This window comes from Prinia subflava, chromosome 10 (assembly GCF_021018805.1).
Source record: "Prinia subflava isolate CZ2003 ecotype Zambia chromosome 10, Cam_Psub_1.2, whole genome shotgun sequence".
Lineage (NCBI taxonomy): Eukaryota > Metazoa > Chordata > Aves > Passeriformes > Cisticolidae > Prinia > Prinia subflava.
Window position 1 is genome coordinate 3,538,350 of NC_086256.1, and position 25,130 is coordinate 3,563,479.

Sequence of the window (25,130 nt, forward strand, 5' to 3'; positions counted from 1 at the left end):
TAAGGGCTTTTAAAGCATAATTTCTTAAAACAAATATATACAACAAGCTTCCAAAATGTTCTTGCCAAATATGATTCTTGTTCTAAGACAGAATTTCTTCATAGGTCACATATTTATAATGAGAAACTTTTTTTAAAAGTATGTATAATTATATTTTGAGGACTGTGATTTGCATCCCATAACACGTCATTTACTTTCCAAATTGAAGTGAAGTGGCTCTGAAAGAGAGGCTGCCTGCAAATATTGTTCACTTGTTCCTCCTCAAGGCCAGGGAGGAGAACTGCACCCTTCCATCTCTACTAGGGGAATCCCTGTATTCACAGCACTGGGAAATTACTGCCACACTAATGGCATCTTAAATAATATCACCTTTTTTTTTTTAATTATTTTTTTCAGGAGTTCAAAAAATTCCTGTGCTGTCTGTAGTAATTCTGCTCAGCACCCACATGACATTTTCCACTGGCAGAGCTCACAACTCTCCTGTGAAGGTATCAAGGATTATCATCTCTGGTTTGCATGGGAAGAATAATAATGACAAAATGAAGATCCCATTACCCAAACTGGGTAAGGACTGATTTACTCCCGGCATGGAGAGATCTTCAGGACCTCATTAAGTTAAATCTGAAGACTAAATAATTTACAGCTTAGGGACTGAGTCAGTGGCAGATTTGGGAGCACCATTCAGTCCACATTAAAACATGATTTTCCATGCTCTGAGTTAACGATCATTAACTAAATGACAAAGGTTTTGCTATTCTCAGTGTAGTGCCCTTCTTTGCATTTCAGAGGAATTACTGGGCTCTGAAATTGGCTGTCAAATATGCTGACTTGGTAACTGGCTGGCTTTCAAAATATATATTAAAAGTCTTGCCTTTCCCAGCTATTTCTTCAATAAAACTTTTTTTTTTTTAATTAGAATAAATTTTGTGACCTTAGTTATAAAGTTGAAGTCAACAGTGAAAAATTAAAAATCTTATCAGTCTCCTTGTACATACTATTAAAGAAAATACAAGCAAAGGGAGCAGGACCCAGCAGAGAGGGCACTGAACTAAGAAATTGATAGCAAAATTTCCCATTTGCTTAAATAAGGTCAAGCTTTCAGCTTTTCAGCTCATTTTACCTCCAGCTTTTCCCAAACTCTGTAATCTCAATTTCTCTCTCAATTGGTTTCAAAATGTGTGGATAATTACTATTTTATTTCCTTCTCTTCCATAGGGACTTTAAACACCAATAAGTTAAATTAATTACAGCTAGATCCCAAGGTCCTACATCCATATGGAAGACTACACAGATCCAAGGCTCTAATTATACTTCAAATATTGCACACTGAATCACACGCCTTGATCCACCTCACATAAGAGAATTAACTTCCAGACAGACTCTGGGTTAGAGCAGGAATGACAAGCTAAATGGCCTTAAATATACCCCTGACTGGAGCTGTAGCTCATCTTAGAAAGGCTGCATCACTTTTTATAACCAGCTGCTTAGACAGTTTATTTTTATCTAGGTCTTTATGCTTTCATTCCATTGCATTGCAGCGTTTTCACCTGCATAGCTGGCAGTGTGCACTCCTTCATTTCAGATCAGACAAGGTGTGTGATCCTGGCAACAGTAACTATGCTGTGAATTTTCTTTTGTCATGTTTAATTGACTGGTCATTTAGGAACCAGCCTGGCCAGAGGAACAGAGAAACTCAGCTAACAGCTATCATCTATTCAAATATCAGATTCACAAAAGCATTTTTAAATCCATAATTATGCATTAAAAATCTGGAAGAAGCCTTCCAAATGAGGAAGACTCACAGACTTTTGTTTTGTTATTAAGCTGTACTTGTTGCTAAGGAAGAACAGAGAAGATCAAAGGACTTCTAACAAGTAGAAACTCAAAAGTGAGGGAGTTTTGATTTCTTTAAAGATTTATCACTGATCTACAAGGGCTGCTGGTTCATAGTTCTATGAGAAGAGTGAAATTATGTGAGCCTGCTTTGCTATTTCCTATTTACTGTTAAACAATACCTCAATTCCCTTTTTGATTAGAAACACGATCATGCATTTAAGCAGCCTGATTACAAATCCATACACAACTGAAGTGTTAAAACCTAAAAAAGAAGAACTTGTACAAGGCATAAATGACCCAGATCAGCTCCTGCACTGTCTGACAGGAAATGGTATTTTTACCCCAGAAAAAAATGTGGTCCTGAGTTTCTAGAGGACACGAGCAGCAAAGAACTCTCGGGTTTTAGACATACTCATTTCTCAAGGTGAACGAGCCTGCAGGCTCTTTTCTTATCCATGTTTAAAGCAAGTGGAGCCAAAACTTTACAGCAAGATAAGAAAATACCTTAGTGAAGTAAATGAAAGCATTGGAGAAGCCAGAAGACAATTGATTGGGTATTTACTTGAAAAAAATAAAGTTTGGTTTGAAAACAGCAGCGAACAGCACCAGGGGAAAAAAGACAGACCTGGGGAAAAAAAGCACAAAGGGGCTTTTAAGAAGAAAGCAAAAGTAACTCCACTTTCAAGGGCAACAAAGCCTAGGGAAGATCCTGCTGCTGTCGACATCTTTGCTGCAGTTGCTGAAGGCTCCCTTCCTGAATTAAACACTGAAGAACAATGATCTCAGTGTGCTAAACCCTTCCAGTGAAACACCTCTGCATGTGCAGCTGCTCGTGGCCATCTCTCCATCGTGGGATATTTGCTCAGCAAAGGAGCAAGGACGGGTGTGAAGGACAGGAAAGGGAGAATAGCCCTGCACAGGTATCACGATTCCTGCTTGGATCGTGACATTGTTTAGCAAAACCACAAGTTAAAAAATCTGTTATGAATAGGAAGATGTCTGTATTTCCTCAAGGTATTCCTGAGACTACAACAATTATTAACAATTATTTTTCTACCTTTTGTCATACCATTGTATACATTTTGCATTTTAAAATAGAGAGAACAAAAACCATCGCATTTGCCGTTTATTAATTTCACTTTCATTCCAGCACAAAGATAAAATATGTAGAATAAAAAGGTTGCAAAAGAGTTTTTCGGTTCAAAATATTTTTGTATTGAGATGACAACACAAATATAAACAGAGACACTTTCTGAGTCAACAGAAAGTTCTGTGGGGTTATTTCCCTAATGATAATCAACTCTTCCCTTCAGATTACAAGCCAAGCTACCACAAACACCCAAACACCTTTTGAGAAATGAAACACGGATTTAAGAATGCATGAGACTAAAATTGATTTTTCTTTATCCATAAAACAACACTTTAACTTGACCCTCGCAATGCCGTGGTGAAGGAACAGACATGACCAGAACAGAACTTGAAAGACACGGGCACACAGGCTCAGAGGATCACAGAACCATTTCGGATGGGAAAACCTCCAAGATCTTCGAGTCCAACCTGAGAGCAATCACCACCTTGTTAACCAGAGCACTGAGTGCCACACTCAGTCTTTTCTTAACACCTCCAGGGGAGGACTACACCACCAGCCTGGGCAGGGTGTTCCAATGTTTAATCACCTCTTCTGTGAAGAAATTTTTCCTAATGTCCAATCTAAACCTCCCCCCCCGATGCAACCTGAGGCCGTTTCCTCTTGCTCTGTCCCTTGTTCCCTGGGAGCTGAGCCCGACTCCTGGCAGGGAGTTGTGGAGAGAGAACAGGTCCGTCCTGAGTCTCCTTTTCTCCAGGCTGAGCCCCCCCAGACACTGCTCACACTTGTGCTCCAGGCCCTTCCCCAGCTCCGGACACCTCCAGCCCCTCCATGTCCCTCTCGCAGTGCGAGGCCCCGACCCTCGCACCTCTCTGAGGGTGCCCCTCACCAGGGTGTGCTCCGGCATCCCATCGCGGCCTCCCGCAGTCCCCTCAGCCCTGCCTGTCACCCCTTTCCCCTTCGCTCTCAGCCCTGCCGTGTCCCCTCAGCCCGGCCGTGTCCCCTCAGCTCCCGTTCATGTCCCCTCAAGCCCGGTCATGTCCCCTCAGCTCCGGGCCACGACCCCTCACGGCCCGGTCCTGTCCCTCACGTCCCGGTCCTGTCCCTCACGTCCCGGTCCTGTCCCTCAGCTCCCGGCCGTGTCCCCTCAGCTCCGGGCCGTGTCCCCTCAAGCCCGGCCGTGTCCCCTCAGCTCCCGGCCGTGTTCCCTCAGCTCCGGGCCGTGTCCCCTCAGCTCCCGGCCGTGTCCCCTCAGCTCCGGGCCGTGTCCCCTCAGCTCCCGGCCGTGTCCCCTCAGCTCCGGGCCGTGTCCCCTCAGCTCCGGGCCGTGTCCCCTCAGCCCAGACATGTCCCCTCAAGCCCGGCCGTGTCCCCTCAAGCCCGGCCCTGTCCCCTCACTGCCCGGTCATGTCCCCTCAGCTCCGGGCCGTGTCCCCTCAAGCCCGGCCCTGTCCCCTCACTGCCCGGCCGTGTCCCCTCAGCTCCCGGCCGTGTCCCCTAAAGCCCGCCCGTGATCTCTCAGCTCCCGGCCCTGTCCCCTCAGCTCTCCGCCCGCCCCAGCCGCCCCGCGCTCCGCCTACCCCAGCGCCATCTCCGCCTCCGCCGCGGCCGCTCCTGGGGCGCTGCTCCCGCCCATCTCGGCGCGGCCGTGCCGCCCCTTCCCGCGATATCGCCGGGCCGCTGTCATGGCGGCGGCGGAGGAGCCCGAGGTGGACATCGAGGGGGACGCTGCGGCCGCGCCGGGGTGAGTGAGGGGCGCCGGGGTGAGTGAGGGGCGCCGGGCTGAGTGAGGGGCGCCGGGCTGAGTGAGGGGCGCCGGGGTGAGTGAGGGGCGCCGGGGTGAGTGAGGGGCGCCGGGGTCTCGCTGCGCCTCGGCCGGCGCGCCCCGTCCGCCCGCGGCGGGCGGGAGCCGTGAGGGGAGAGCCGCTCCTGAGGGGCGGCCCGGGCCAGGCGCTTCCCGGGAGAGACCTTGGAGTGTCACGGAGTGTCCGTGGGGACAGCGCCCGTGTGGGGAATCGTCGGGAAAGGCGCTGAGAACGGGGCTGTGATAGCGCTGGTGCGAGGAGAAGGCGGAACCGCCGTCATGGGATCCCCCAGAGCCCGGAACAGCGCTGCGAGGCTGCTGGGAGAATCCTTAAAATACCCACGGAGAAGGTGCTGGGTTGTGTAACTGTGTTAGCGAGCTCGCACAGGCAGGGAGGCTCAGAGAGCTGAACGCCGGGGCGGAGGTGCACAAAACGGGTTCACAGAATCATAGGGTGTTAAGGATTAGAAGGGACTTTAAAGATCTTCTAATCCCAACCCCCTTGCCATGAACAGGGGTATCTCCCACTAGAGCAGGGTGCTCAAGGCTTTATTCAGTCTGGCTTTAATGCTGCCAGGGCTGGGGCATCCACAATCTCCCTGGGCAATCTGTGCCAGGGCATCACCATCCTCAAGTACAGAATTTCTTCCTAATATCTAACCTAATTTTCCCCTCTTTCGATTTGTACCCATTAGTCCTTGTCCTATTGCCACAGCTCCTGCAAAGAGTCCCTCTCCAGCTTCCCTGTAGCCCTTTCAGATTGTGGAAATTTGCTATCAGGTCTCTTCTCCAGGCTGAGCAGCCCCAGCTCTCCCCGCCTGTCTCTGTAGGGGAGATGCTCCAATGCTCTTATCAGCATTGTGGCTTCCCCTGGACTTGCTCCAACACTTCCATGTCCTTCTTGTGTTGGGCACCCCAGAGCTGGATGCTCCTCACTCCAGGTGAGGGCTCAGCAGAGCAGAGCAGAGGGGCAGGATCGCCTCCCTGCTGGCCGTGCTCCTTTTGATGCAGCCCAGCACTCCTCTGTCTCTCTGGGCTTCAGCAAATCCACACGTGAGGGATGCTGCAGTGAGTAGGCAGTGACTGTAATGCCTCAAATCGAGGTGCTGGGAGAGAATGAGAGGTTTGTACCAGAGGCACACTGCCCTCAAAGAGCCAGACAAGCTGCTGGCAAAGGGGGCTCGTGATCCCACCCTCTCCTGGCAATGCTCAAAAAGAAGCAGGAGTTGTACTGATCTCTGGACATGGAGACTCATCCTGATCCTTTATCCTATAAAGAGATGTTTGAAGTGCTGCACAAAGCAATTCAGAGCAGGAGGTGAGTTTAATTTAGCAGCACTGCAGGGAATATAGGACTAATTAGTCTTTAGACAAGACTGAATGTTCTGAAAGTAAAGGTTTTTTGAGAACAAGTAATTACACAAATTGCTAAGGAGATCTTATGCTGCATGAAAATACAAGGAAGTTGATCAGTGATGTTAGTCAGTGACAGATCTCTAATTCGTAATTATTTACTGAAAAGGTTAAATATAAACTGGATGAAGTCTGTGTGAGCATGAGATTAAATGTTGGGAAGAAACTCTTCCCTGTCTGGGTGGTGAGCCCTGGCCAGGCTGGACAGGGCTTGGAGCAACGTGGTCTAGTGGGAGATGGCCCTGTCTGTGCCAGGGAGTTGGAATGAGATAATCTTCCAACCAAACCAATCCAGGATTTTATTCTATGGTTCTAACATCCCTGTATGACAGGATTCTATTCAACCTTGTGCAAGTGGGAGCTCTCCTCAGCAAGAAAAGCAGTTTGCCTTTACAAGAAAATGCTTTTACCTTATTGGGGGTAAGATGTAGAAACGTAAGTGGAGATAATACAACTCAATGACATTCAGTATTAAAAATAAAATGGTTCCCTTTCAGAGATCATGAAAACACAGCATCAAGCCTGCTCCAGGATCATTATCTTGATTCATCTTGGAGAACTGGAAACAGTCTTGTAAGTATTTTTTTAATCAATGCTGTTTGTAGCAAGGTTATCAGTGTTTCTGTGTTCTCTCTTCCCTCCAGGTGCACACTCTTTTAGGTTTTTAAACAGTGCTTCTTCCTTACTTTTGGAAACTATTTATTGTCAGTGCTCAAGTACAGTGTGGCACAATTCAGATATTAAAATGTGTTTTTGTTATTTGCAGCCCTGGACGTTGGACAGCAGCATTAGTGAAGAAAACAGGGCTGTCATTCAGAAGATGTTGCTGGAAGAAGAGTATCCTTTTGCTGATTTGGTTTTACATTTTCCTGTAGAATGCTAAAAAACTTCCTATTTCCAAAAGAACTGGACAAATCTTTCCCTTAATTTAAGGTGACTGAAGCCCTGTCAACTTCTAGGCAGATTGCAGAAACCCTGCTGTAGAAACTGCAGTATTTGTTTCTGAAGCAGTGTAAGTTATCTGATTATTAAAGTTCTCACGTGTACAAATATCTCTGATGCTTTGAAACCTTACTTAATGATTATTTCAGATATTATTTATCTAATAAAACACTTTCTGAAAAAATATGGCTCAACCAAAAAGAAGTGGAGAAAAGATCTATGAAAAGGTAAGATCTGTCTGCTGAGCAGAAATGAAAAGTCCTTCTGAAATAAGGTTATTTGTTGGATATGCACCAGCAGCACAATTACTAACTTTTATTTTCACTCTTGCGTTTGCAGCCCACATAAGAAAACTGGAAAAGTCATGTATGTACATTTTAACAATTCAATTGCATTTTTGAAGTATGGTGTCTGATTTTGTTAAGTTACCAGATACTATTTTAATAAAATTAAAGTTTCTTTTGTTTGGCTGTATAAAATTATTTAAGAGACCTTTCAACAGGAAGAAATATTGTTGTATGTAACAAGAGGCTAGAGTAAACCAGGTTTTGGGGAGTATTTTGGCAGCACAGTGGTACTTATAAAAAATTGTCAGTTCTAGTTGCCTTTTTAGCTGAACTTCTGTGTTGCCTGCTTTGATGTATTTTTGTGGCATTGGTCACTGATGAATATTGAGTTCTTAAATCTCCCATCATGATGGAGAAGCTGATGTGATTCTTATATTTTATTTATGAATCACACTCATGTTTAGAGCAATACTTTGAGTTTTACCAAAGATGAGAAGTAGTCCTCCTGCCAGAAGGTGCCTTGAGTGATGGGATTGGAGAATTCTGGATTTGGGAGAGCACTGATTTCTGCTTCCTGCATTCCCAGGGTGCGTTCGCCTACAAAATCACCTGGCTGCTCCTTGAAGTGGACATCAGAGGAAAAAGAGCTGTTTGAACAAGGACTGGTGAGTTTGTTTATAAATATATAATATTTTAAATAGAATTGATGAGTTTATCTTGAACAGTAAAGTGGTTGATGTGAATAAGCATGTTGTATAATCACAACGCTGCATTAACTGTGAGAAGTGTAGTGTGTTCTGAAGGCAAATCAGGTAATAAAGGAAAATCCTGTGTTAAGGTCTGCAGAGATTATATGGTTGTGCCAGTTGTAAAAGGGTTTGCTTTGCCAAGCACCAGGATTCCTTGGGATAGCAGGCAGCAGAGTGCCTGAAATGGGTGAAGAAGATGCTTTAGTTAAGAATAACAATAATTCTTACTACTGGATGCAGTTTCCTTCTTGGTAGAACATAAACAGTGAGGTTCTTCACCACAGGTCTGCTGTGCTATTTGTGCCTTTTAGTGAACACTGAGGTTTTGAACTCACCTGACACACGCAGTGCCACGTGTGGGGTGTCACAGTTTGGGTCACTTCCCTGTGCTTTGGTGTTTCAGGTGAAATTCGGGCGCAGGTGGACGAAGATTGCCAAACTGATCGGCACTCGCACGGTTCTGCAGGTGAAGAGCTACGCCCGGCAGTACTTCAGGAACAAGGTGAGGGAGCACCCCTGCAGCTGCCAAAAAGCTCTTTGTAGCTGGGGTTGAATCTGTGTTTCCAGGGCACTGCTGTCAAAGCATGCACTCTATTCATCCCCATATTCAGAGAAGTGGAATATCTTTACTTGCAGATTTAAATGCGAGGTCAGACCTGATTTCAAATTCCTAGAGTGACCACTGGTTTTATTGCTGGTATAACTAAACAATAAATGCAGTATAATTGTGAGCCCTTATACTGTTGGTTGTTAGTCTGAAAATACTGGTTTTGTTCTCCACAGCCTTTTCTGCTGTGTTCTGTAGTTTTAGCTTCAGCCTCGTTTGAGATTTCGTGGGCTTTAGGAAGAAATAACTACTTTCTAGGGACATAACTACTTTCTAGGGTTTTTTGACTTTTGAAATTTTGAATTTTGAAATACATGTAAATTTACACTTGGCCTAAAGTATATTTACAGTGCTGTGTAAAAGTCAGTTGCAATGGTTCAAACTAAATTAAAAGGATAAATTGAAGAAGGAACATTTCAGAATATCTGCTGTACAAATAAAACGGTCCTGATTATTTGGGAGGCAGATGGGTTTGGTCTGTTTTTGCCTCCTAAAAGTGTTTCCTATTTTCCTAAGGCAAAAAATGGTGATTCAGAAAAAGAAGAGCCAAGTCGGTGTGGGGGCAGCCTTCCCGTGGAAGATGGGGTAAGGGTGGAAGCTGGAAGCTTGAGAGGCCGTGCAGACCCCAACCTGAACGCTGTGAAAATAGAGAAGCTGTCAGATGATGAGGAGGTGGACATAACTGATGGCATGGATGAACCACTCACTCCTGCCTTCCAGCAAGAAGCAGGAAAATCTGAGTTATCTGTTATCCCAAAAAGTCCAGTTGAAGACACAAAAGCAGTGGAACAAGGTTTTTCATCTGCACACAGTTCTGCAACTGCTTTGCCTGAAGAGGATCCTCAGCACAGCAGGCCAGAGACAGGGGATGCTTTGGTATTTCCTGCTGTGGCAGCAACGTGTTCCCAGCACCTGAACGGGGATAAATCTGTGAATTTGGATTTCCAGCAGTACAACAGCTTCCTTGAGAAAGCTGAACAAGGTGGAGCAGCCACGTGTCGTGGGACTGCCCAAAAAACTGATCAGGAGCCCAGTGAGGAGCAAAGACAGCTGGCTGATAATGGATTGCTTTTTCCTTCTCCCTGCCAAGCGGATGAAGATCACCAAGAGGAAGCAGAGGAGCTGAAGCCACCTGATCAAGAAGTGGAGGTTGACAGAAGCGTCATTCTGGAAGAAGAGAAGCAGGCTATTCCTGAATTCTTTGAAGGGCGCCAGGCCAAAACACCAGAGCGTTATTTGAAAATCAGGAATTATATTTTGGATCAGTGGTGAGATGCATTAATTTCTTCCACTGAAATAAGTGATTAAGATGTCCTGCTCTGATGTAGTTAAAACACTACTTAGCACTAACAGCTTACTTCTGAATAGAGTGAAATTAATTGTATGGTAGCTTGCCAGTGAAGAGCATTCATTATTAATGCTTCTTTTGTATCTTCCTGATTTTTTCTCTAGTATTCTGGAAGCTGAGCAATGAAAATACTTTGAAGCATTAAGAAAATGAATGTCCTGTACCAGAACAGGCTGCATTTATTTTGGTTGTGCTATTTTCTTGCCATTTTTGCCATCCTATACATAAGAATGGTTCCTTAAAATAACCCAATGGCTAATTCTGTAGCCCTGCCTTTACAGAAGGGCAGTAAGAGGTAATCTGTGCTAGAGCAAATAACGTAGACCAAAAGAATGCCTCAGATTAAGAATCAGTTTGGAGTGGTGTTTGTCCACTTAAATATTTTATATTCCATCTCCAAATAAATCAGTGTAAGGAACTGTAGTGATCTGTAGGAGGCTCAGGATAATTCGGTTGCCAGTTTTGGTTTGTGCTTGCTTTGAAGTAGAAAGAATTTTTGAGTTTAACTCTGTTATCACTCAGCTGTCCTGTGCTCTAGCAGCTTCTAGTTGCAGAGAGAGACTAAAATTCCTTTCCACACCAGAGAAGTGTTGAACTGAGAAGATTCAGTACCAGTTTAAAGGAAGGAATAAATGCAGAGTGAGAAGCCACCCAATTCCTTTGTTCCCCCGTGGTTTGTTGAGCTCTTTGCTTTGTTGTAGGGAGAGATGTAAACCCAAGTACCTGAACAAGACCTCGGTGCGCCCGGGCCTGAAGAACTGCGGGGACGTGAACTGCATCGGGCGGATCCACACGTACCTGGAGCTGATAGGGGCAATCAACTTCGGCTGTGGTAAAGACATTTCTGTGCTACAGTCCACAAAGAGCCTCCCCTGGTGCAGTGCTGGAGGACTGCCCAGCACGAGGCTGTGCTGCTCACACAGAGGATGCACGTTCATCCTTGCCAGGAAGGAATTCCGAGCAGGTTCTCTCATAGCCTTGGAAATCTAGAGGAGCTCGTAACCTTCTAACAGGATTGGGAATTTGGGGTTTACACAAAACCTCCTGTTTTTAGTTTTAATTTCTCTTTCCTTATGTTTAGCCACACACCAGTTGGTGGGATAATTGTTTTTATTTCATGTTTTCCTATGTGTCCTGATACCAGCTGTGTCTGAAATGCTGCCCTCCTTATTAGGCAGTATTCAAGTAATTGTTTCTTTTCGCACACTAAATTATAACTATTTCCTAAATAAACACCAACGCCTTCATCCTCAGGGCTAGTTTTTAAACAAGTGTTAAAATCAGGTTAAAAGTGAACGCGCACCTGTAACTTGATTTAGAGACTCTGAATAAATTTCAGTCCAAAGGTGAATGACACTCACCTAAGAGAGGAGCAATGCCCTACAATTACATTTAATTACAAAAAAAGCATAACTTTACTGAAGTTATTAACAATTAATTAACAAAAAGGAGGTTTTGTTGTTTTAAAGGTGTAGTGGGAGAGGGCTCTGCCATCACTCAGAGTTATGCCTGTCACGGGATGTTTCCTGTGGGGGTTCAGTTGCTCTGTCCTGTGCCGTTTGCTGTTGTCATTCGCTCTCTCCTGTGCCCTTTGCTGTTGTCCCTTGCTTTCTCCTGTACTGTTTGCTGTTGTCCCTTGCTTTCTTGCTTTCTCCTGTGCCCTTTGCTGTTGTCCTTTGCCTTCACCTGTACCCTTTGCTGTTGTCCCTTGCTTTCTCTCCTGTGCCCTTTGCTGTTGTCCCTTGCCTTCTCATGTGCCGTTTCCTGTTGTCCCTTGCTTTCTCCTGGGCCCTTTGCTGTTGTCCCTTGCTTTCTCCTGTGCCGTTTCCTGTTGTCCCTTGCGTTCTCCTGTGCCGTTTGCTGTTGTCCCTTGCGTTCTCCTGTGCCGTTTGCTGTTGCCCCTTGCTTTCTCCTGTGCCGTTTGCTGTTGTCCCTTGCTTTCTCCTGTGCCGTTTCTTGTTGTCCCTTGCTTTCTCCTGTGCCGTTTCCTGTTGTCCCTTGCTTTCTCCTGTGCCGTTTCTTGTTGTCCCTTGCTTTCTCTCCTGTGCCCTTTGCTGTTGTCCCTTGCTTTCTCCTGTGCCGTTTCCTGTTGTCCCTTGCGTTCTCCTGTGCTGTTTGCTGTTGGCCCTTGCTCTCTCCTGTGCCCTTTGCTGTTGTCCCCCGCCCGTGCTGTCGCCGTGTGTGACCCGGCCGTGTCCGCTGTGTCCCGCAGAGCAGGCCGTGTACAACCGGCCGCAGCCCGCCGACAGGAGCCGCTGCAGGGACGGCAGGGACGCGGTGGAAGCCTATCAGCTGGCGCAGCGCCTGCAGTCCATGGTACGGCCCGGGGGCGGCACCGGCCGGGAATCCTCCCGGCACCTCGGGGAGCTTCTCCCCTCGCTCAGGGAGCAGCTGTGGTTCAGGTGTCAGGCGTGCTGCAGTGTCTCAGAGTAACTGGGGCAGCACGTGGTTTATTGTGAGGACATTGCTTGTAGCTGCAAAGCACAGCTAAAGCAGGCCAGGAGAGCAGGAAAAGAGAGGGAAAAGAGGGGGAAGAGAGAGAGAAAATAGAGGAGGGCAAAAGAGGAGGATGTTCTGAATACCGTACAATAAATGTCTTTCCAAGTTGAATAGTCTGTGTTGGACCAACCAATCTAATACAAGATACCAATCTCACAACATTTACATACAGCCAATAGAAATGTCCCATTACCTAAGGCAAGCAGAAGGGGATTGTTTAATCAAGGGAGATGCCCTCAACTTGGCACATCGTTTTTCACAAGCTGATGGCCCTGTACCCCACACCCTAAATCTCAAAGCTTGCTTTCATTTCTATCTCACTTGTTGATCTCACACTCCCAGAATCTAAACCACCACATTTGCAAGGTCTTTCTACTTCATCCTTCCCAACACTCATGAGTCCAGATGCTTCACTCCACCTGTCTTGCAGGCTTCCCCTGCAGCCTGAGCCCCCTGCTCCCCACCTCTCCATAATTTGTTAGTGAAGTGCATTGCAGTGTGTGATTAAGTTGCATTTTAACTGTTAAATACAGTAGGTAGATGTTATGGCTTACTGAGAGCCCTGTGCACACAATTAATGCAGCAGTAACTCATTTATAACTGCACAAATTGCCAAGGCTTGCCGGAGTTAATTTTTATATTCACACTTAATGTAGCATTTTTAAATACTTCACAGGAAAGTAAATCAGTTGATGAGAGGAAAACTAAATCAATCCTGCTTTAAAAATAATAAATTGAAATGTAAAGAAGTGTAGCATACCCTAAATGTAAACACAGTGAGTTTATAGCTTTGTGTGCTGTCTGAGCATTAATTCAGAGCTGGATATCTAATATCTGAGCTGGATATCTGCTGCTGATATTCCATGGAACACAAACAGGCTTTACAGCCTTAAACCCCAAAACCTTTTACTGACGATAATTCGTGACAGATTGTGAGCTACTTAATTCTGCAGAAATTCGGGATGTTCTTTATTTTCTGTGCACACGTTGGAGTGGCAGTGCCACTCGTGGGGCAGTGGCCTTTGGGACAGTGGCAGCCTGGATGAGGGGATGCAGCTTTTGCAGGGTGCCAGCTCTGACTGACGGAGCTTTCTCCCCTCAGCGCACGCGGAGACGGCGAGTGCGGGACCCCTGGGGAAACTGGTGCGATGCAAAGGATTTGGAAGGACAGACATTTGAGGTAACCCTCCTGCCTTTTAAACTCACCTGAAATCATCAGTTCTTGCTAATTATATATTTTATGCCCATAAAGCTCGTTGCCTTGTCTTGTATGAGATTTCATGACCCGTTGCTTTCAGTTAACTACTTCTAGGGTAATAGTAGGGGACGGGAGAATAACATTTCAATGTTATTTTTTGAGTCCTGTATGGTTTCCTTGTGCTCATTATGCAGGTGATAATGAGTTCCTAATATTAATTCTGCTGTTAGCAATATCCTCAGTAATACTGTGGTTTATTAAGCGCTTAGAAAATTCCTACAAGGTTAAATATTTTATGGGAGAATTGGAAAGAAAATACGTGTCTGTTCCTACAATTACAAATTACATGAAAAGTGAAGAACTGTAAACATGTAATTTTCCTGTTTAGAAAACCTTCTTAATTTTCAACCTTTCAGTAATCACCTGTAACAATTACTTCCATAATGGTATCATGCCATACCTATTTTTGAGTAACTCTGGGTTAATAATGCCAACACTTCCTGGAAAACACATATTTGGATGGACATAAAGGTTGAAAACATTCATCCCTAAGGAGGGGGCAGGATAAATTCTGGCTGTGGTTTGTAATGGCAGATTGTCACACCTGGATTTACACCTGGTTTATGATGTTGGGCTGTGATTTTACTGAATTTGGATGATTTGGAGAGTGAGAGAATTCTCACACCTTGTGGACTTGATCTCAGGTTGTCATTCCTTCCACACTGCCTTGGTTCTGCTGTTGCCTCTTGAGTCGTCTTATGAGGCACAAATTGTATTAAGAGGGTGTGGATATCAAGAATTTATCCTCAGCTGGTTTTGCAATCAGGGCTGAAAAAGCACTTCAGACATCGAAACATTCAATTTTTAAAAAAATCTTTTCAGCATCTCTCAGCTGAAGAATTAGCAAGAAGGAGAGAGGAAGAAAAACTGAAACCTGCAAAATCTTCTAAAGGTTCAAGACAAATCAAAAGGTATTTGATTTCATCGTGTTCAAACATAGATCTGCTAGAAATGGAACAAATGTCCAGGTGTCAGGCTGGAAGCCTGCAGAGCATTAATATCTATCCTGGCCTGAAATAGCAGGGATGCATTTCAGATGTTCCGTGGAGGAATTCAGGAGTGTGGGAAGTGACATTTCTGTATTTGCTGGAAGTCATCCTAATGTGGGATGAGAAAATCCAGTGAAGAAAACAAGGTTATTCCTCCTCTGCCAAGGAGACAGTGGGAAACTTGAAAAGTTCCCTGACTGTCCTACATCTTTAGAGAAATTTTCTTTCATTTTATAGTTCCTTTGATCCCTTTCAGCTGATACCATGCTGTTTGTTCACGGAAGAAAAGCAGGTATGTACCTCTGAGTGAATTACCAAGAGGGCTCCATTGCTTGGGTTACTTTTCTTATTATTGTGTTTATCATTTCAGGAACCCTTTCAGGTGAAAGTATCTTCTGAAGCACTGCTAATAATGGATTTGGTGAGCGTTAAGTTTTGTCTTTCAAAAAGCTGTGATGTGTGTGCTGTGGGTTTGGTTCTTTTTTTTAATAAACAACGTAACAAGACCAAGAAAATGGAACAGAGAAGCTGTGGCTGCCCCATCTCTGGAAATGTTCAAGGCCAGGTTGGGTTGAGCTCTGAACAGCCTGTTCTAATGCAAGGTGTCCCTGCCCCTGACAGGGGGGACAATGAGATAATCATTGAGGTTTTTCCAACCCAAACCATTCTGTGATTCTCTCCAGACAGACTAGAAGTGAGACTCTAGTATAAAATAAAGCCCCTAAAATGAATGGGTTCTGTATTGTGCTTAATGTACAACTACTGACCTTCTAGAAAAACAAGTGAGAGCTTTGCTACGTTACTGAGAGCTTTACTACTTACTGCTCTCTGTCATACTTGAAATCTAATTTGCTTAAAGCTATTTTCTGAAACAGACTGCCCTTCTGAAATCTATGGCTTCATTTTCTCCCAGTCTGGGAATTGATCTTGTGTTTGCAAAGCAATGTGTGGTTTTTTTAAAGAATAACCAAAATGTGTGCAGTTGTTCAGCACTGCCCAGGCTGCAGTTTTTGAAGCCAGCATTGCCTGGTGTGTGGAAGCGTTGCACCCTTGCACTGCATTGTGGTGTGTATATAAAAAGCAAATTTCATCTTTTCTGTTTGCTTTAAATGGAAGTACTGGGTATTTGAGAGCCTTGAGTTGTCTTGAGTTTTTGTTCTACATATCCTTGAGCAGTCACTGACTTGTGAGGAATCCCCAACTTGGATTTTTCTACTTGTTTGATCTCATTCCAGCACTCCCACGTGTCTCTGGCAGAAGTGATTGGGCTGCTCGGTGGAAGGTACTCTGAGGCTGATAAAGTTGTGGAAGTAAGTGTTTATCTTTCCACATTTTCTCCGTAATATTAAATCTAAAATGATCGAAGTTATAATTTAAATAGATGTAATCTATTTCTAAAAGGCAACTAATGAAACGTACTAGTGTTGAAGTTCATTACTGAACTATTACATTCAGTTCATTACATTTATTATTCATAAAATATGAGATGTAGGCTTACACTCAAGTGTCAACTGCATCATGAGGAAGATCTGGTAATGACTCCTAAAACTCTGCAAGTTTTCTGCAGCTGAGGGAGGTTCCTATTGGAAGCCTGGGCACTGAGAATTTCAGGTTTCTGTGCTGACAGGCACTGAGCCTCAAGAGAGCACTTCATTTGACCTGAGGCTGTGGAACAGGCTTCCAAAATTGAGTGACAGCACTGGGATTGTGGGTGTGTGGTTTGAATAGAAGTGTGTGATCTCACAGGCTGCAAAACTTAGAGTTTAAGGTTTTAGTATATAGTAACATATATCAGGCAAGATACAGGATTTAAGGCGTTGGCTAAGTTCTCCTTTCCCCTTCTTCTTCATGGGTTTGGGGATGTTTTCTAATTGGGTGAAGAGGTCCACATTGCAGACCACAGGTGGTTAGTTATTGGTAAAAAGTAAAAATTATATAGGTGTCATCTCGTTATTGGACAAACTATGCCTAAAAGATCTTGGAAAGAGTCAGACACAGCCGTTTTCTACCTCACAACTCATGAGACTGTACTTCAGATAAGAATTAATAAACAGCTGAGTCCAAACATGAAAACTGCAGCTCCTGAGTGTCGCTATGAGTTTTTCTAGTTTTCTGAGCTTTCATATTGAAGTAGAAGTTTTCACTTCTCACGCTCTCTTCACGCAAACAAGAGTTTGTTTTTTGTAAACACTGTCATTGTTTTGCATTCTTCTTGATGCAAGGAGAGTGTTGATTGACAGTCACAATGCAGCTGAGAGGTGGGGATTCCACCCTCCAATCCACGGTCACCTTTCTACAATGGAATAAAATAAACAAATCCCGGGCTTTTTGGCCCCTGCTCTGATCTCTGCTAAGTTCCAAGTGTCTGTGTGATCATTTCAGTGACACCTGAGCTTTAATCCTGGCTCTAACAGGAAGAAAAGAAGATAAAGAAGATAAAAACCTCACATTTAAGGGTGCCCTGCATGAGGGGCGCTCACACCCTTCGCTCTCAGCGTTCCTGCACGGCTGCAGCTGGAGCTCTCTTGCAGGTGTGTGCAGCAGAGCCGTGCAGCAGCCTGAGCACGGGGCTGCAGTGTGAGATGGACCCGGTGTCGCAGACGCAGGCCTCGGAGTCGCTGGCGGCCAGGGGCTTCCAGGTGATCGGCTGGTACCACTCACACCCCGCCTTCGACCCCAACCCGTCCATCCGCGACATCGACACGCAGGCCAAGTACCAGGTACAGCCCTGCACAGCCCTGCTGCTGCACCAATGCATCTCAGCACAATCTGACACAAAAGCTGCTCGCTGGGGTTTAGCATTGCTGCTCTGAACGAGACTGGATCTTTGTGTGTGGTGTTTTTGGTGTTTTGCAGAGCTATTTCTCCAGGGGCGGTGCCATGTTCATCGGGATGATCATAAGCCCTTACAACAGGAATAATCCTCTTCCCTATTCCCAGATCACCTGTCTGGTCATTAGTGAAGAAATCAGTTCTGATGGTTCCTATCGTAAGTACCCCTGTTTGATCCAGTGTCCTTATTCTCCTTTTCCTTTCGGGTGTGTCTGGTTTTGAACCTGAGACATCAGTATTTATGTATTTATATTGGTGATGTGTTATACAAATGGTGTCATTTATAATGGTAACGTGCTGGATAAATCCAGGAATTCCACCGAGAGAATAAACCTGTGGGTTGTCTGTGTTGTCAGGACAGGAATACACAAGTATAAACACATACAAGATTGATCTTTGGTGTAAGTAGTTCCATAATTCCTGAAAGAAGTGAAAGGGTTGGGACACAGGTCCCTTTATTTACATACAGAATCCATGTGAACAGCTTAGAAACTGTTTCCCATGTCTTACTTGGCCTTTGCTGCATTACAACATTCTGAACAGATTCTCTGCTTGAGGAAACAGAAGTAAATAGCAAAGAATTGGCTGCTATAGTAGCCAAAAATCCTTAATTTTTGAGTAACGTGGCATTCAGAAGATCAGAGGATCAAATAAATGTGCCAGCTGTCCAGGGGAACCCAAGGCACGAAAGCTGAAATGATGCTGGCATGAACACCCACCCAAGGGAGCAAATTCCTGATTAAAAATACCATTGGCATTTCATGAAAACAGGATCTTCTCCATTCCTGAACAGTTAAGGACAGACCACATAAAATTTGCTGTGCTGCAAGTGATGCTCAGATCTTCTGCTCTTTTCCTGACGTGGATTTGAGGAGAATTCCCCTGACAACAGTAGATGGTTCTGGTAGCTGCATGTTCTCTCTTCTCCTCTGTTTATGAAGTCCTCATTTCTGCATCCACACTCCAAGGTTTGCAGTTCTCTTGGCACAGCAGTAGCTGAGGCCTTGTGAGCCCCCAGTTCCCTGTGTTTTCTCCTGTGGGAGCAGACAAGGGAGCCTCACTGCACACTCCTGGGGCAGGGGAGCCACATCTGAGCCCCAGCTCCTTTCACCACACTGAGACTCCTCCACTTTTATCCTTTTTTCCCCACACATCCCACCCTTGTGGGGGGCAGTTAAAATACTGACAGCTCCATTGCCCTGAGAAGGAGACATTTTTATAGTCTTGTGCATTTTCTGTCAGATGGTTTCAGATTTCTGTTTAGCTCCTGGAATCAAGGTTTTCCAAAATGCCATCTCCTCTGGCTCTTTGGAAATGATTTACTGAAATGTACATTCTCTTTTTTTCTCTCTGATTTTTGGTAAACAAATTGTGTTCTGTAAATAACTTTCTGATGGTCCTTCTTAAATATTTTCCAGAATTCTCTTCCCCCACCTGCAGTAAACTAGAAGAATTTCTTCATTTCTGAGCAAAATTCCTTTGAAATTGAAAACAATAGTCAGCACTTCACCATCAGCCCATTCATACTGAAAAACCAAACCTTTTTTATTAATTTAATAACCATATAACTCTTAGTTGCACTTTTGTAGCCTAAGTTAGAAACACTCAATTCATTTTTCCATTTCTGGGTTTGTTGTAGATTTCTGTGTCCTTCCTTATGGAATGGGAATTGGCAAGGGCAGGGAGAAGAACAGATTTGTTCCTACTCCCACCAGAATTAAATTTGGAATCCAAAACACGTCATCCTTTAACCTCCTTGCTGTTGTCAAGTAACAGCACTAGAGGCTTCTGCAGTCAGTAATAAATGAGGAACAGTTATGAGGAGAGAAGGGGTTGCACTAAACAGAAAAAAAACAATGAAGTGTAGCAGAACCACTGAATAATGATCTTCAATTGATTGCAGGCCTGCCCTACAAATTTGAAATGGAACAGATGTTGGAGGAGCCTCAGTGGGAATTAATATTTGAAAAAACAAGGTGGATAATTGAGAAATACAGATTTTGCCACAGGTATGCATCTACTTGTGTTACAAACAGCCAGGTTGGAATTTTTGTACATTTATTGTGATGTTTCAGTCAAGACCTGTGGCTGCTTTCTCCAGCACTCCTGTTTGTTTTTCTTCCAACAGCAGCGTCCCCATGGATAAAATTTTTCATAGAGATTCTGACCTGACTTGTTTGCAGAAAGTAAGTTTTCTTCTCTTAACTTTTTTAAATGCAAGATATTTTTATATGCAAATCTGTGTCATGTCAGAAATCACCTGGAGTTACACTTTTACAATTCAGAGATATAAATTAATGATAATAAATGATTTCTGTGGCACAGCTTATTTTCTTACAACACAGTGAAAATGAAGATCCTCCTCTGAGAGAGGTGGGGCTGTGGTTATGTGCAGACACCAGGTTTGACCCTCACTTTGGAGAGCAATTAATGGCAATTAATCACTCAGGTCTCTCCTTAGCATTTTGTGTGCTTGCAGTGTCAAGACCTGCACATCTCTAGATCAGATTTGGCTTTGCTGCTCCTGTGTTCCATCAGTCCAATAATGCTGTGCCACGTTTATCAGGGATAAGCAGGAACTTTTTAATTTTCCTGTCAGTGTAGTCACTGCTCTGGAGCTCTGACTAACGGCAGCTGTACCATTATTGCACAAACCAGACAGAAACTCTGCCCAAAGCAAAACACATAAACACAAAACTTGCACACATCAAATTTTTTTGTTTTCTCTCAATACATTGTTGCTTATAGAGTGTAAATCTAAACTTGAATTGGTAGAACGCCCTGAAATGGAGTTGTTGGGTAATTGGGTTTAGATCACCCTGTTCCTTTTAAATTTGTAATGTACAAACACTTCTTGTAGTGTTCGTCCTAAATAAATAAATAAAAATCTCTTTGCAATACTCACCAGATAAAAGAGGGGGGAAATGACAATTTAAAGCAGATTTTCCTTTTCTTTTGCCTAGCTTTTGGAGTGCATGAGGAAGACTTTGGGCAAGGTAACAAACTGCCTCATTGCTGAAGAGTTCTTGACTCAGATAGAAAACTTATTCCTTTCCACATACAAGAGTGAGAAAAACGCTGAAGGCAGTGACAGTGAACGTCCACGGGAATTGCCAGTGTGATGACTTTGGAATTTGATTTCATTTTTTAATTTCTTCCCCTCCTCTCCATTATGTCAACTCTTTCAGAACTGTTACCCATTTTAATAGTGGCTGTAAGAATCCAGTGTCATTTTATTGTTGTGGTTTAAAAACACTTTGAAAACTCCTAATGTGTGTGACCTGTGTGCCCGAGGAATGCTTAATGCTAATGAGTTAATTGATGGACCAGCCTGGTGTTTTAATTGATGGACACCCTGTCAAGAGTGCTGAGCATCAGTCTTCAAGGAGACTTTGTCCTCTCTCAAGTCTTTTCAGTTTGGGAATTTTCTCTGATGTTTTTATCTACAAGCACACCTCTAACTCCGAATGAATTTGTTACTTTGCTTTAGAGAGTATAAGTTGGAATGAATTCACAAAAGGGAAACTTAACTGAAATGAGAGTTTTGTAGCTCAGACTTTCCTGGTGTCCAGTAAGAAGTTTCATCCAGTTGTAGCAAAATACATCACCCAATTATTTTTTTTTCTATTATTTTTTTATTACCTTTCCCCCTTGCTTCTGATGGTCAAGTAGCTTTTTGGCACATCCTTTGCCATCCTGCTTCTGTGTTGGGGAGAAAAAGCTGACGAGTTTCATGACTTCTCAGTAGTGGCTGTGCTTGTTTCCAGTGGAAATGATAACTCCTGTCTTACTGCAGGCTGCCTCTTTCTGACCTTCCATTGGACAGGGAGGTTTTATGTTGTTCTCCAGACAATTGTGGTTTGTCCACTTCTAATTGCCACTGTTTCCTGTGGAAACAAGAGCTCCTGACTGATGGCAAACTGAGTGCAATGAGCAGAAAAGGATTTGTGTTTTTGAAGGAAAAAACCCAACACTTTCTATATTCAGAATCTTCTCTGTAATGTACAGTTCAAGAGACAAGCACTTGTTTATATCAGTTCCTCAGTTAGGATTTCAAGCAGGTATATATTTAGATAAATCAGTCACAGATTGATCTTGATTGAGAAGTTTCCTGATTGCAACTTGGAAATGTTTCATGAGCTGTATCACTGTGAATCTTTTTAGAAAAAATGTGCTTTAAATGTTGCTTTCTAAATACTAAGGAAACTTGACTTGTCTACAGGTATTACTATTTACACATGTTTATCTTGGGCAGAGTTTCTCAGAGAGGTCTAAAATATATTTGAAATCTCAAGCAAGACTTTGAGTTTGTAACTAGAGGGAAGACAATGGACCTAATTTTTATTTTAAGCAAATAAGTGTGTGTGTATATATATATATAGTTCTATATAACATAAATTGAATTTTAAGATTTTATATGTTTCAACTTTTTGTTTGTATAAAGAGTTTGAAAAGCTTTAAAATCATAGAGTTGCATCCCAAGGAGGGAACTCCTTCAGAGGAAGTTAATGTTATATTTTTATCAGGCCTTGTGGGTCTCTTTCTGTTGCTAAAGGGAAGGAGCAGAACCTGATCAGTTGAAAATGAGCCCTTGAAACTCAGTGTTTTTCCCACATGTAGGAGCTGTGGACTCAGAAGTGCTGGTGGGTGTTGCTCTCTCTCTGCGTTCAGATGTGCTGGTGCACAGCTTGAGCTCCCACTGCTGTGTGTAATTTACCACTTGGTGTATCCACCTCTCTCTGGCCTGTTGACTGAGTCTGCATTTACTCTAAGCTCTCATCTTTGGGGCATCCTGACCACCACTCTTGCATGGATTCCTGGCTCAGCTGCACTCCAGGGGAAGAGCATTCCCCCTCCTCAGTCATGGCTTGCAGTTTTGCACAGTTACTCTGGAAAACCCCTCAGTGTCACTGTCCTGACAGTTCTGGGAGGAGAAGTTTGATGCTCTGTTGTCACAGCACCATGAAGTAGACACTGCTCCTTGTCCACACACGATTCCCAGCCCTTTGGGGATTACCCAGGTCACGATAACAATGTCCTGGCTGCTTCCCTCTTTAGTGATCACTGAGCTAAAGTAACACAGTTCTAGGATTGTATTTAACAGTGGTGTTAGTAAGGAAATTCTTGAGCAACCCAGACTTTTTCTGGGGACATGGGGCAGGACTGAGCCTTTGACATGCACATAAAGGCTCCAGATTTCCACGTGTTTGTTGCAGGGTGGTGTGGCAGAAAATACAATGCTTGTACCATCAGGATCCAGTCTAGCACACAGAATCCTATAGGAATTGGAAAGAGCACAGTTGTGATGCTGAGTAATGATTTTGTTGACAGGAGGGTAAGAACTTTAACTAACTTACTTTTCATCCTCCAGTTTCACTGAGTGGTTAATGATACGAGTTTGGAAGTTGCATGCTTCCCAGGAAATACAATTCTGTTTGACTAATATACCAGTTCTACCAAACACACTTTAGGCATGAAAATTTTATATAATAAAGCTTTTCTTTCCCCATCCAGGCTTTGTTTCAGTGGACCTGTGCAGACTAATCTGCTGTTCCTTTCCATAGGACCAGTGTTACACCTTACCAAGTTGTTGCCCAGGACATGATAAATTGTTGAGTAGTGAGTAGAATGATACAGCTGAAACTGGAATTCAACAGGTTGGAAAAGGAAAAAAGACATTAATAAAAAAAACACAAAATAAACCCAAAGAACCCCCTCAAGATGTCACTTCTGGCAAATATCCCTATGGGCATTTGTTGGCTGAATCATGCTTTCTCTCCCAGTTACCAGCAGTGCTGCCTCACAGGGCTTCAGCTCTTGTGTGCAAGGGGATGGAACATCCCTATTTTTATTTTTTTAACTAATCAACTTTCCAAAAACAATACAGTTGAAAAAAATAAAATCCATAACCAAGTAAAAAGTTGACACTGTTGCCATTGATAGTCAGTGCTTTTTTCCTTTGCTTGCTTCTCTGCTATTTCCGACTGACGATAGACAAGAATCTACTAATAAAGGCTGCACAAGGACTACCCGAAAGGTGCGTCTGTATTTGTGACAGGTCCTTGTCCCCGAGCGTGGCTCTGCGAGTTCTTTGTCGGTGGCAATGACCCAGTGACGGGTAAAGCGCGGTGCCAGCAGAGGGCGCCTTGGCACAGCTGCTGCAGGAGCGGCTCGGAGCAATCCGTGCTTGGAGTGTGTAAAACTTCTGCTGGGGAGCGCATCCAGGGCAGCAGTGCCGCGCTGGGGCGCTGTTTCCTTTTCTTCTACAGCCCCTGTGCTTTAGTCTCCCTCAGAAATGACCCGGTGGTACCCAGCGTTTGCCACACGCGTGTCACAGCCGTGAATCAGCAGCGTGCGGGGTTTGCCTGGGCACATCCTGAAGGTGGCCGCAGATCTCTTCCCATCAGCCGCATTCCCTGGCCGGGTCTGATCCAAGTGTCTCGGTGCCAGCTCTGCTACCAGAGTCCTTCCTGCTGTGCTGAGAGAATTCACTGTGCTGGGCAGGGCTGAGCCGTGAGCACACAGTGGGGGTGGGGGGCAGAGGGGCTGGGGAGGACAGTGCACCCCAAAAGGGGCGTTCCCAAAAGCCCCAAAAGGGGCTGAGCACCCAAAAACGGGGGTATGGCACAGCTGAGCACCCCAAAAGGGGCGTGTGGCACAGCTGGGCACCCCAAAGGAGGATATGGCACAGCTGAGCACCCCAAAGGGGGTTGTGGCACAGCTGAGCACCCCAAAAGGGACGTGTGGCACAGCTGAGCACCCCAAAGGGGGTGTGTGGCACAGCTGAGCACCCCAAAGGGGGTTGTGGCATAGCTGAGCACCCCAAAAAGGAGGGTGTGACACAGCTGAGCACCCCAAAAAGGGGGGTATGGCACAGCTGAGCACCCCAAAAAGGGGGGTATGGCACAGCTGAGCACCCCAAAAGGGGGTATGGCACAGCTGAGCACCCCAAAGGGGGCGTGTGGCACAGCTGAGCACCCCAAAGGGGTGTGTGGCACAGCTGAGCTCCCCAAAGGGGTGTGTGGCACAGCTGAGCACCCCAAAGGGGTGTGTGGCACAGCTGAGCTCCCCAAAGGGGTGTGTGGCACAGCTGAGCACCCCACGTGTCTGCGTGGGGAGGGAGAGGAGCTGTGCTGGTGCACTGCACCCCGAGGAAGTGAGGGATGAGAGACTCCATCCATCCCCGTGGGAAGTAGCTGGTGGTTTAACATCCCAGTGAACACTGTAATCACATGTGATGCTGGACAAAGTATTTAATGGCCTAGATAAAAGTATTTGGGCTGTTTAATTGCTGTTTTACATAGACCTACTGCCCTACTTTTACAAGGTTTAGAATTGTGCTGAGAAATTGTTTCCATGGAAGCAGAGATCACTAAAGAAATAATGCACTCCACATTTCCTACAGGATTATTCCTTTTACAGCCTGCTGTTGTAAATAATTAACTCTTCTAGTACTGTTCCAGCTTAGCATGGATTAAA

General features: G+C 44.5%; 1 protein-coding gene across 2 annotated transcripts; it reads left to right on the forward strand.

The window, feature by feature from the left end:
* The first annotated feature begins 4,515 nt into the window (after window positions 1-4,515).
* On the forward strand, window positions 4,516-23,687 carry MYSM1 (Myb like, SWIRM and MPN domains 1). Of its 2 annotated transcripts, none has more exons than XM_063406979.1 (20): window positions 4,516-4,667; window positions 6,638-6,713; window positions 6,907-6,977; window positions 7,232-7,309; window positions 7,422-7,448; window positions 7,956-8,034; window positions 8,522-8,620; window positions 9,242-9,993; window positions 10,775-10,905; window positions 12,286-12,389; window positions 13,675-13,752; window positions 14,653-14,741; window positions 15,057-15,111; window positions 15,190-15,240; window positions 16,055-16,129; window positions 17,351-17,539; window positions 17,676-17,808; window positions 19,555-19,660; window positions 19,780-19,837; window positions 20,615-23,687. In XM_063406979.1, the coding sequence occupies exons 1-20, from the start codon at window positions 4,609-4,611 to the stop codon at window positions 20,771-20,773; spliced, it is 2,469 nt and encodes an 822-aa protein (XP_063263049.1). In that variant the 5' UTR covers window positions 4,516-4,608; the 3' UTR covers window positions 20,774-23,687. The 2 variants fall into 2 exon arrangements, with proteins under 2 accessions (XP_063263049.1, XP_063263050.1); XM_063406980.1 differs by having other exon boundaries at window positions 19,783-19,837.
* Window positions 23,688-25,130: the final 1,443 nt, after the last annotated feature.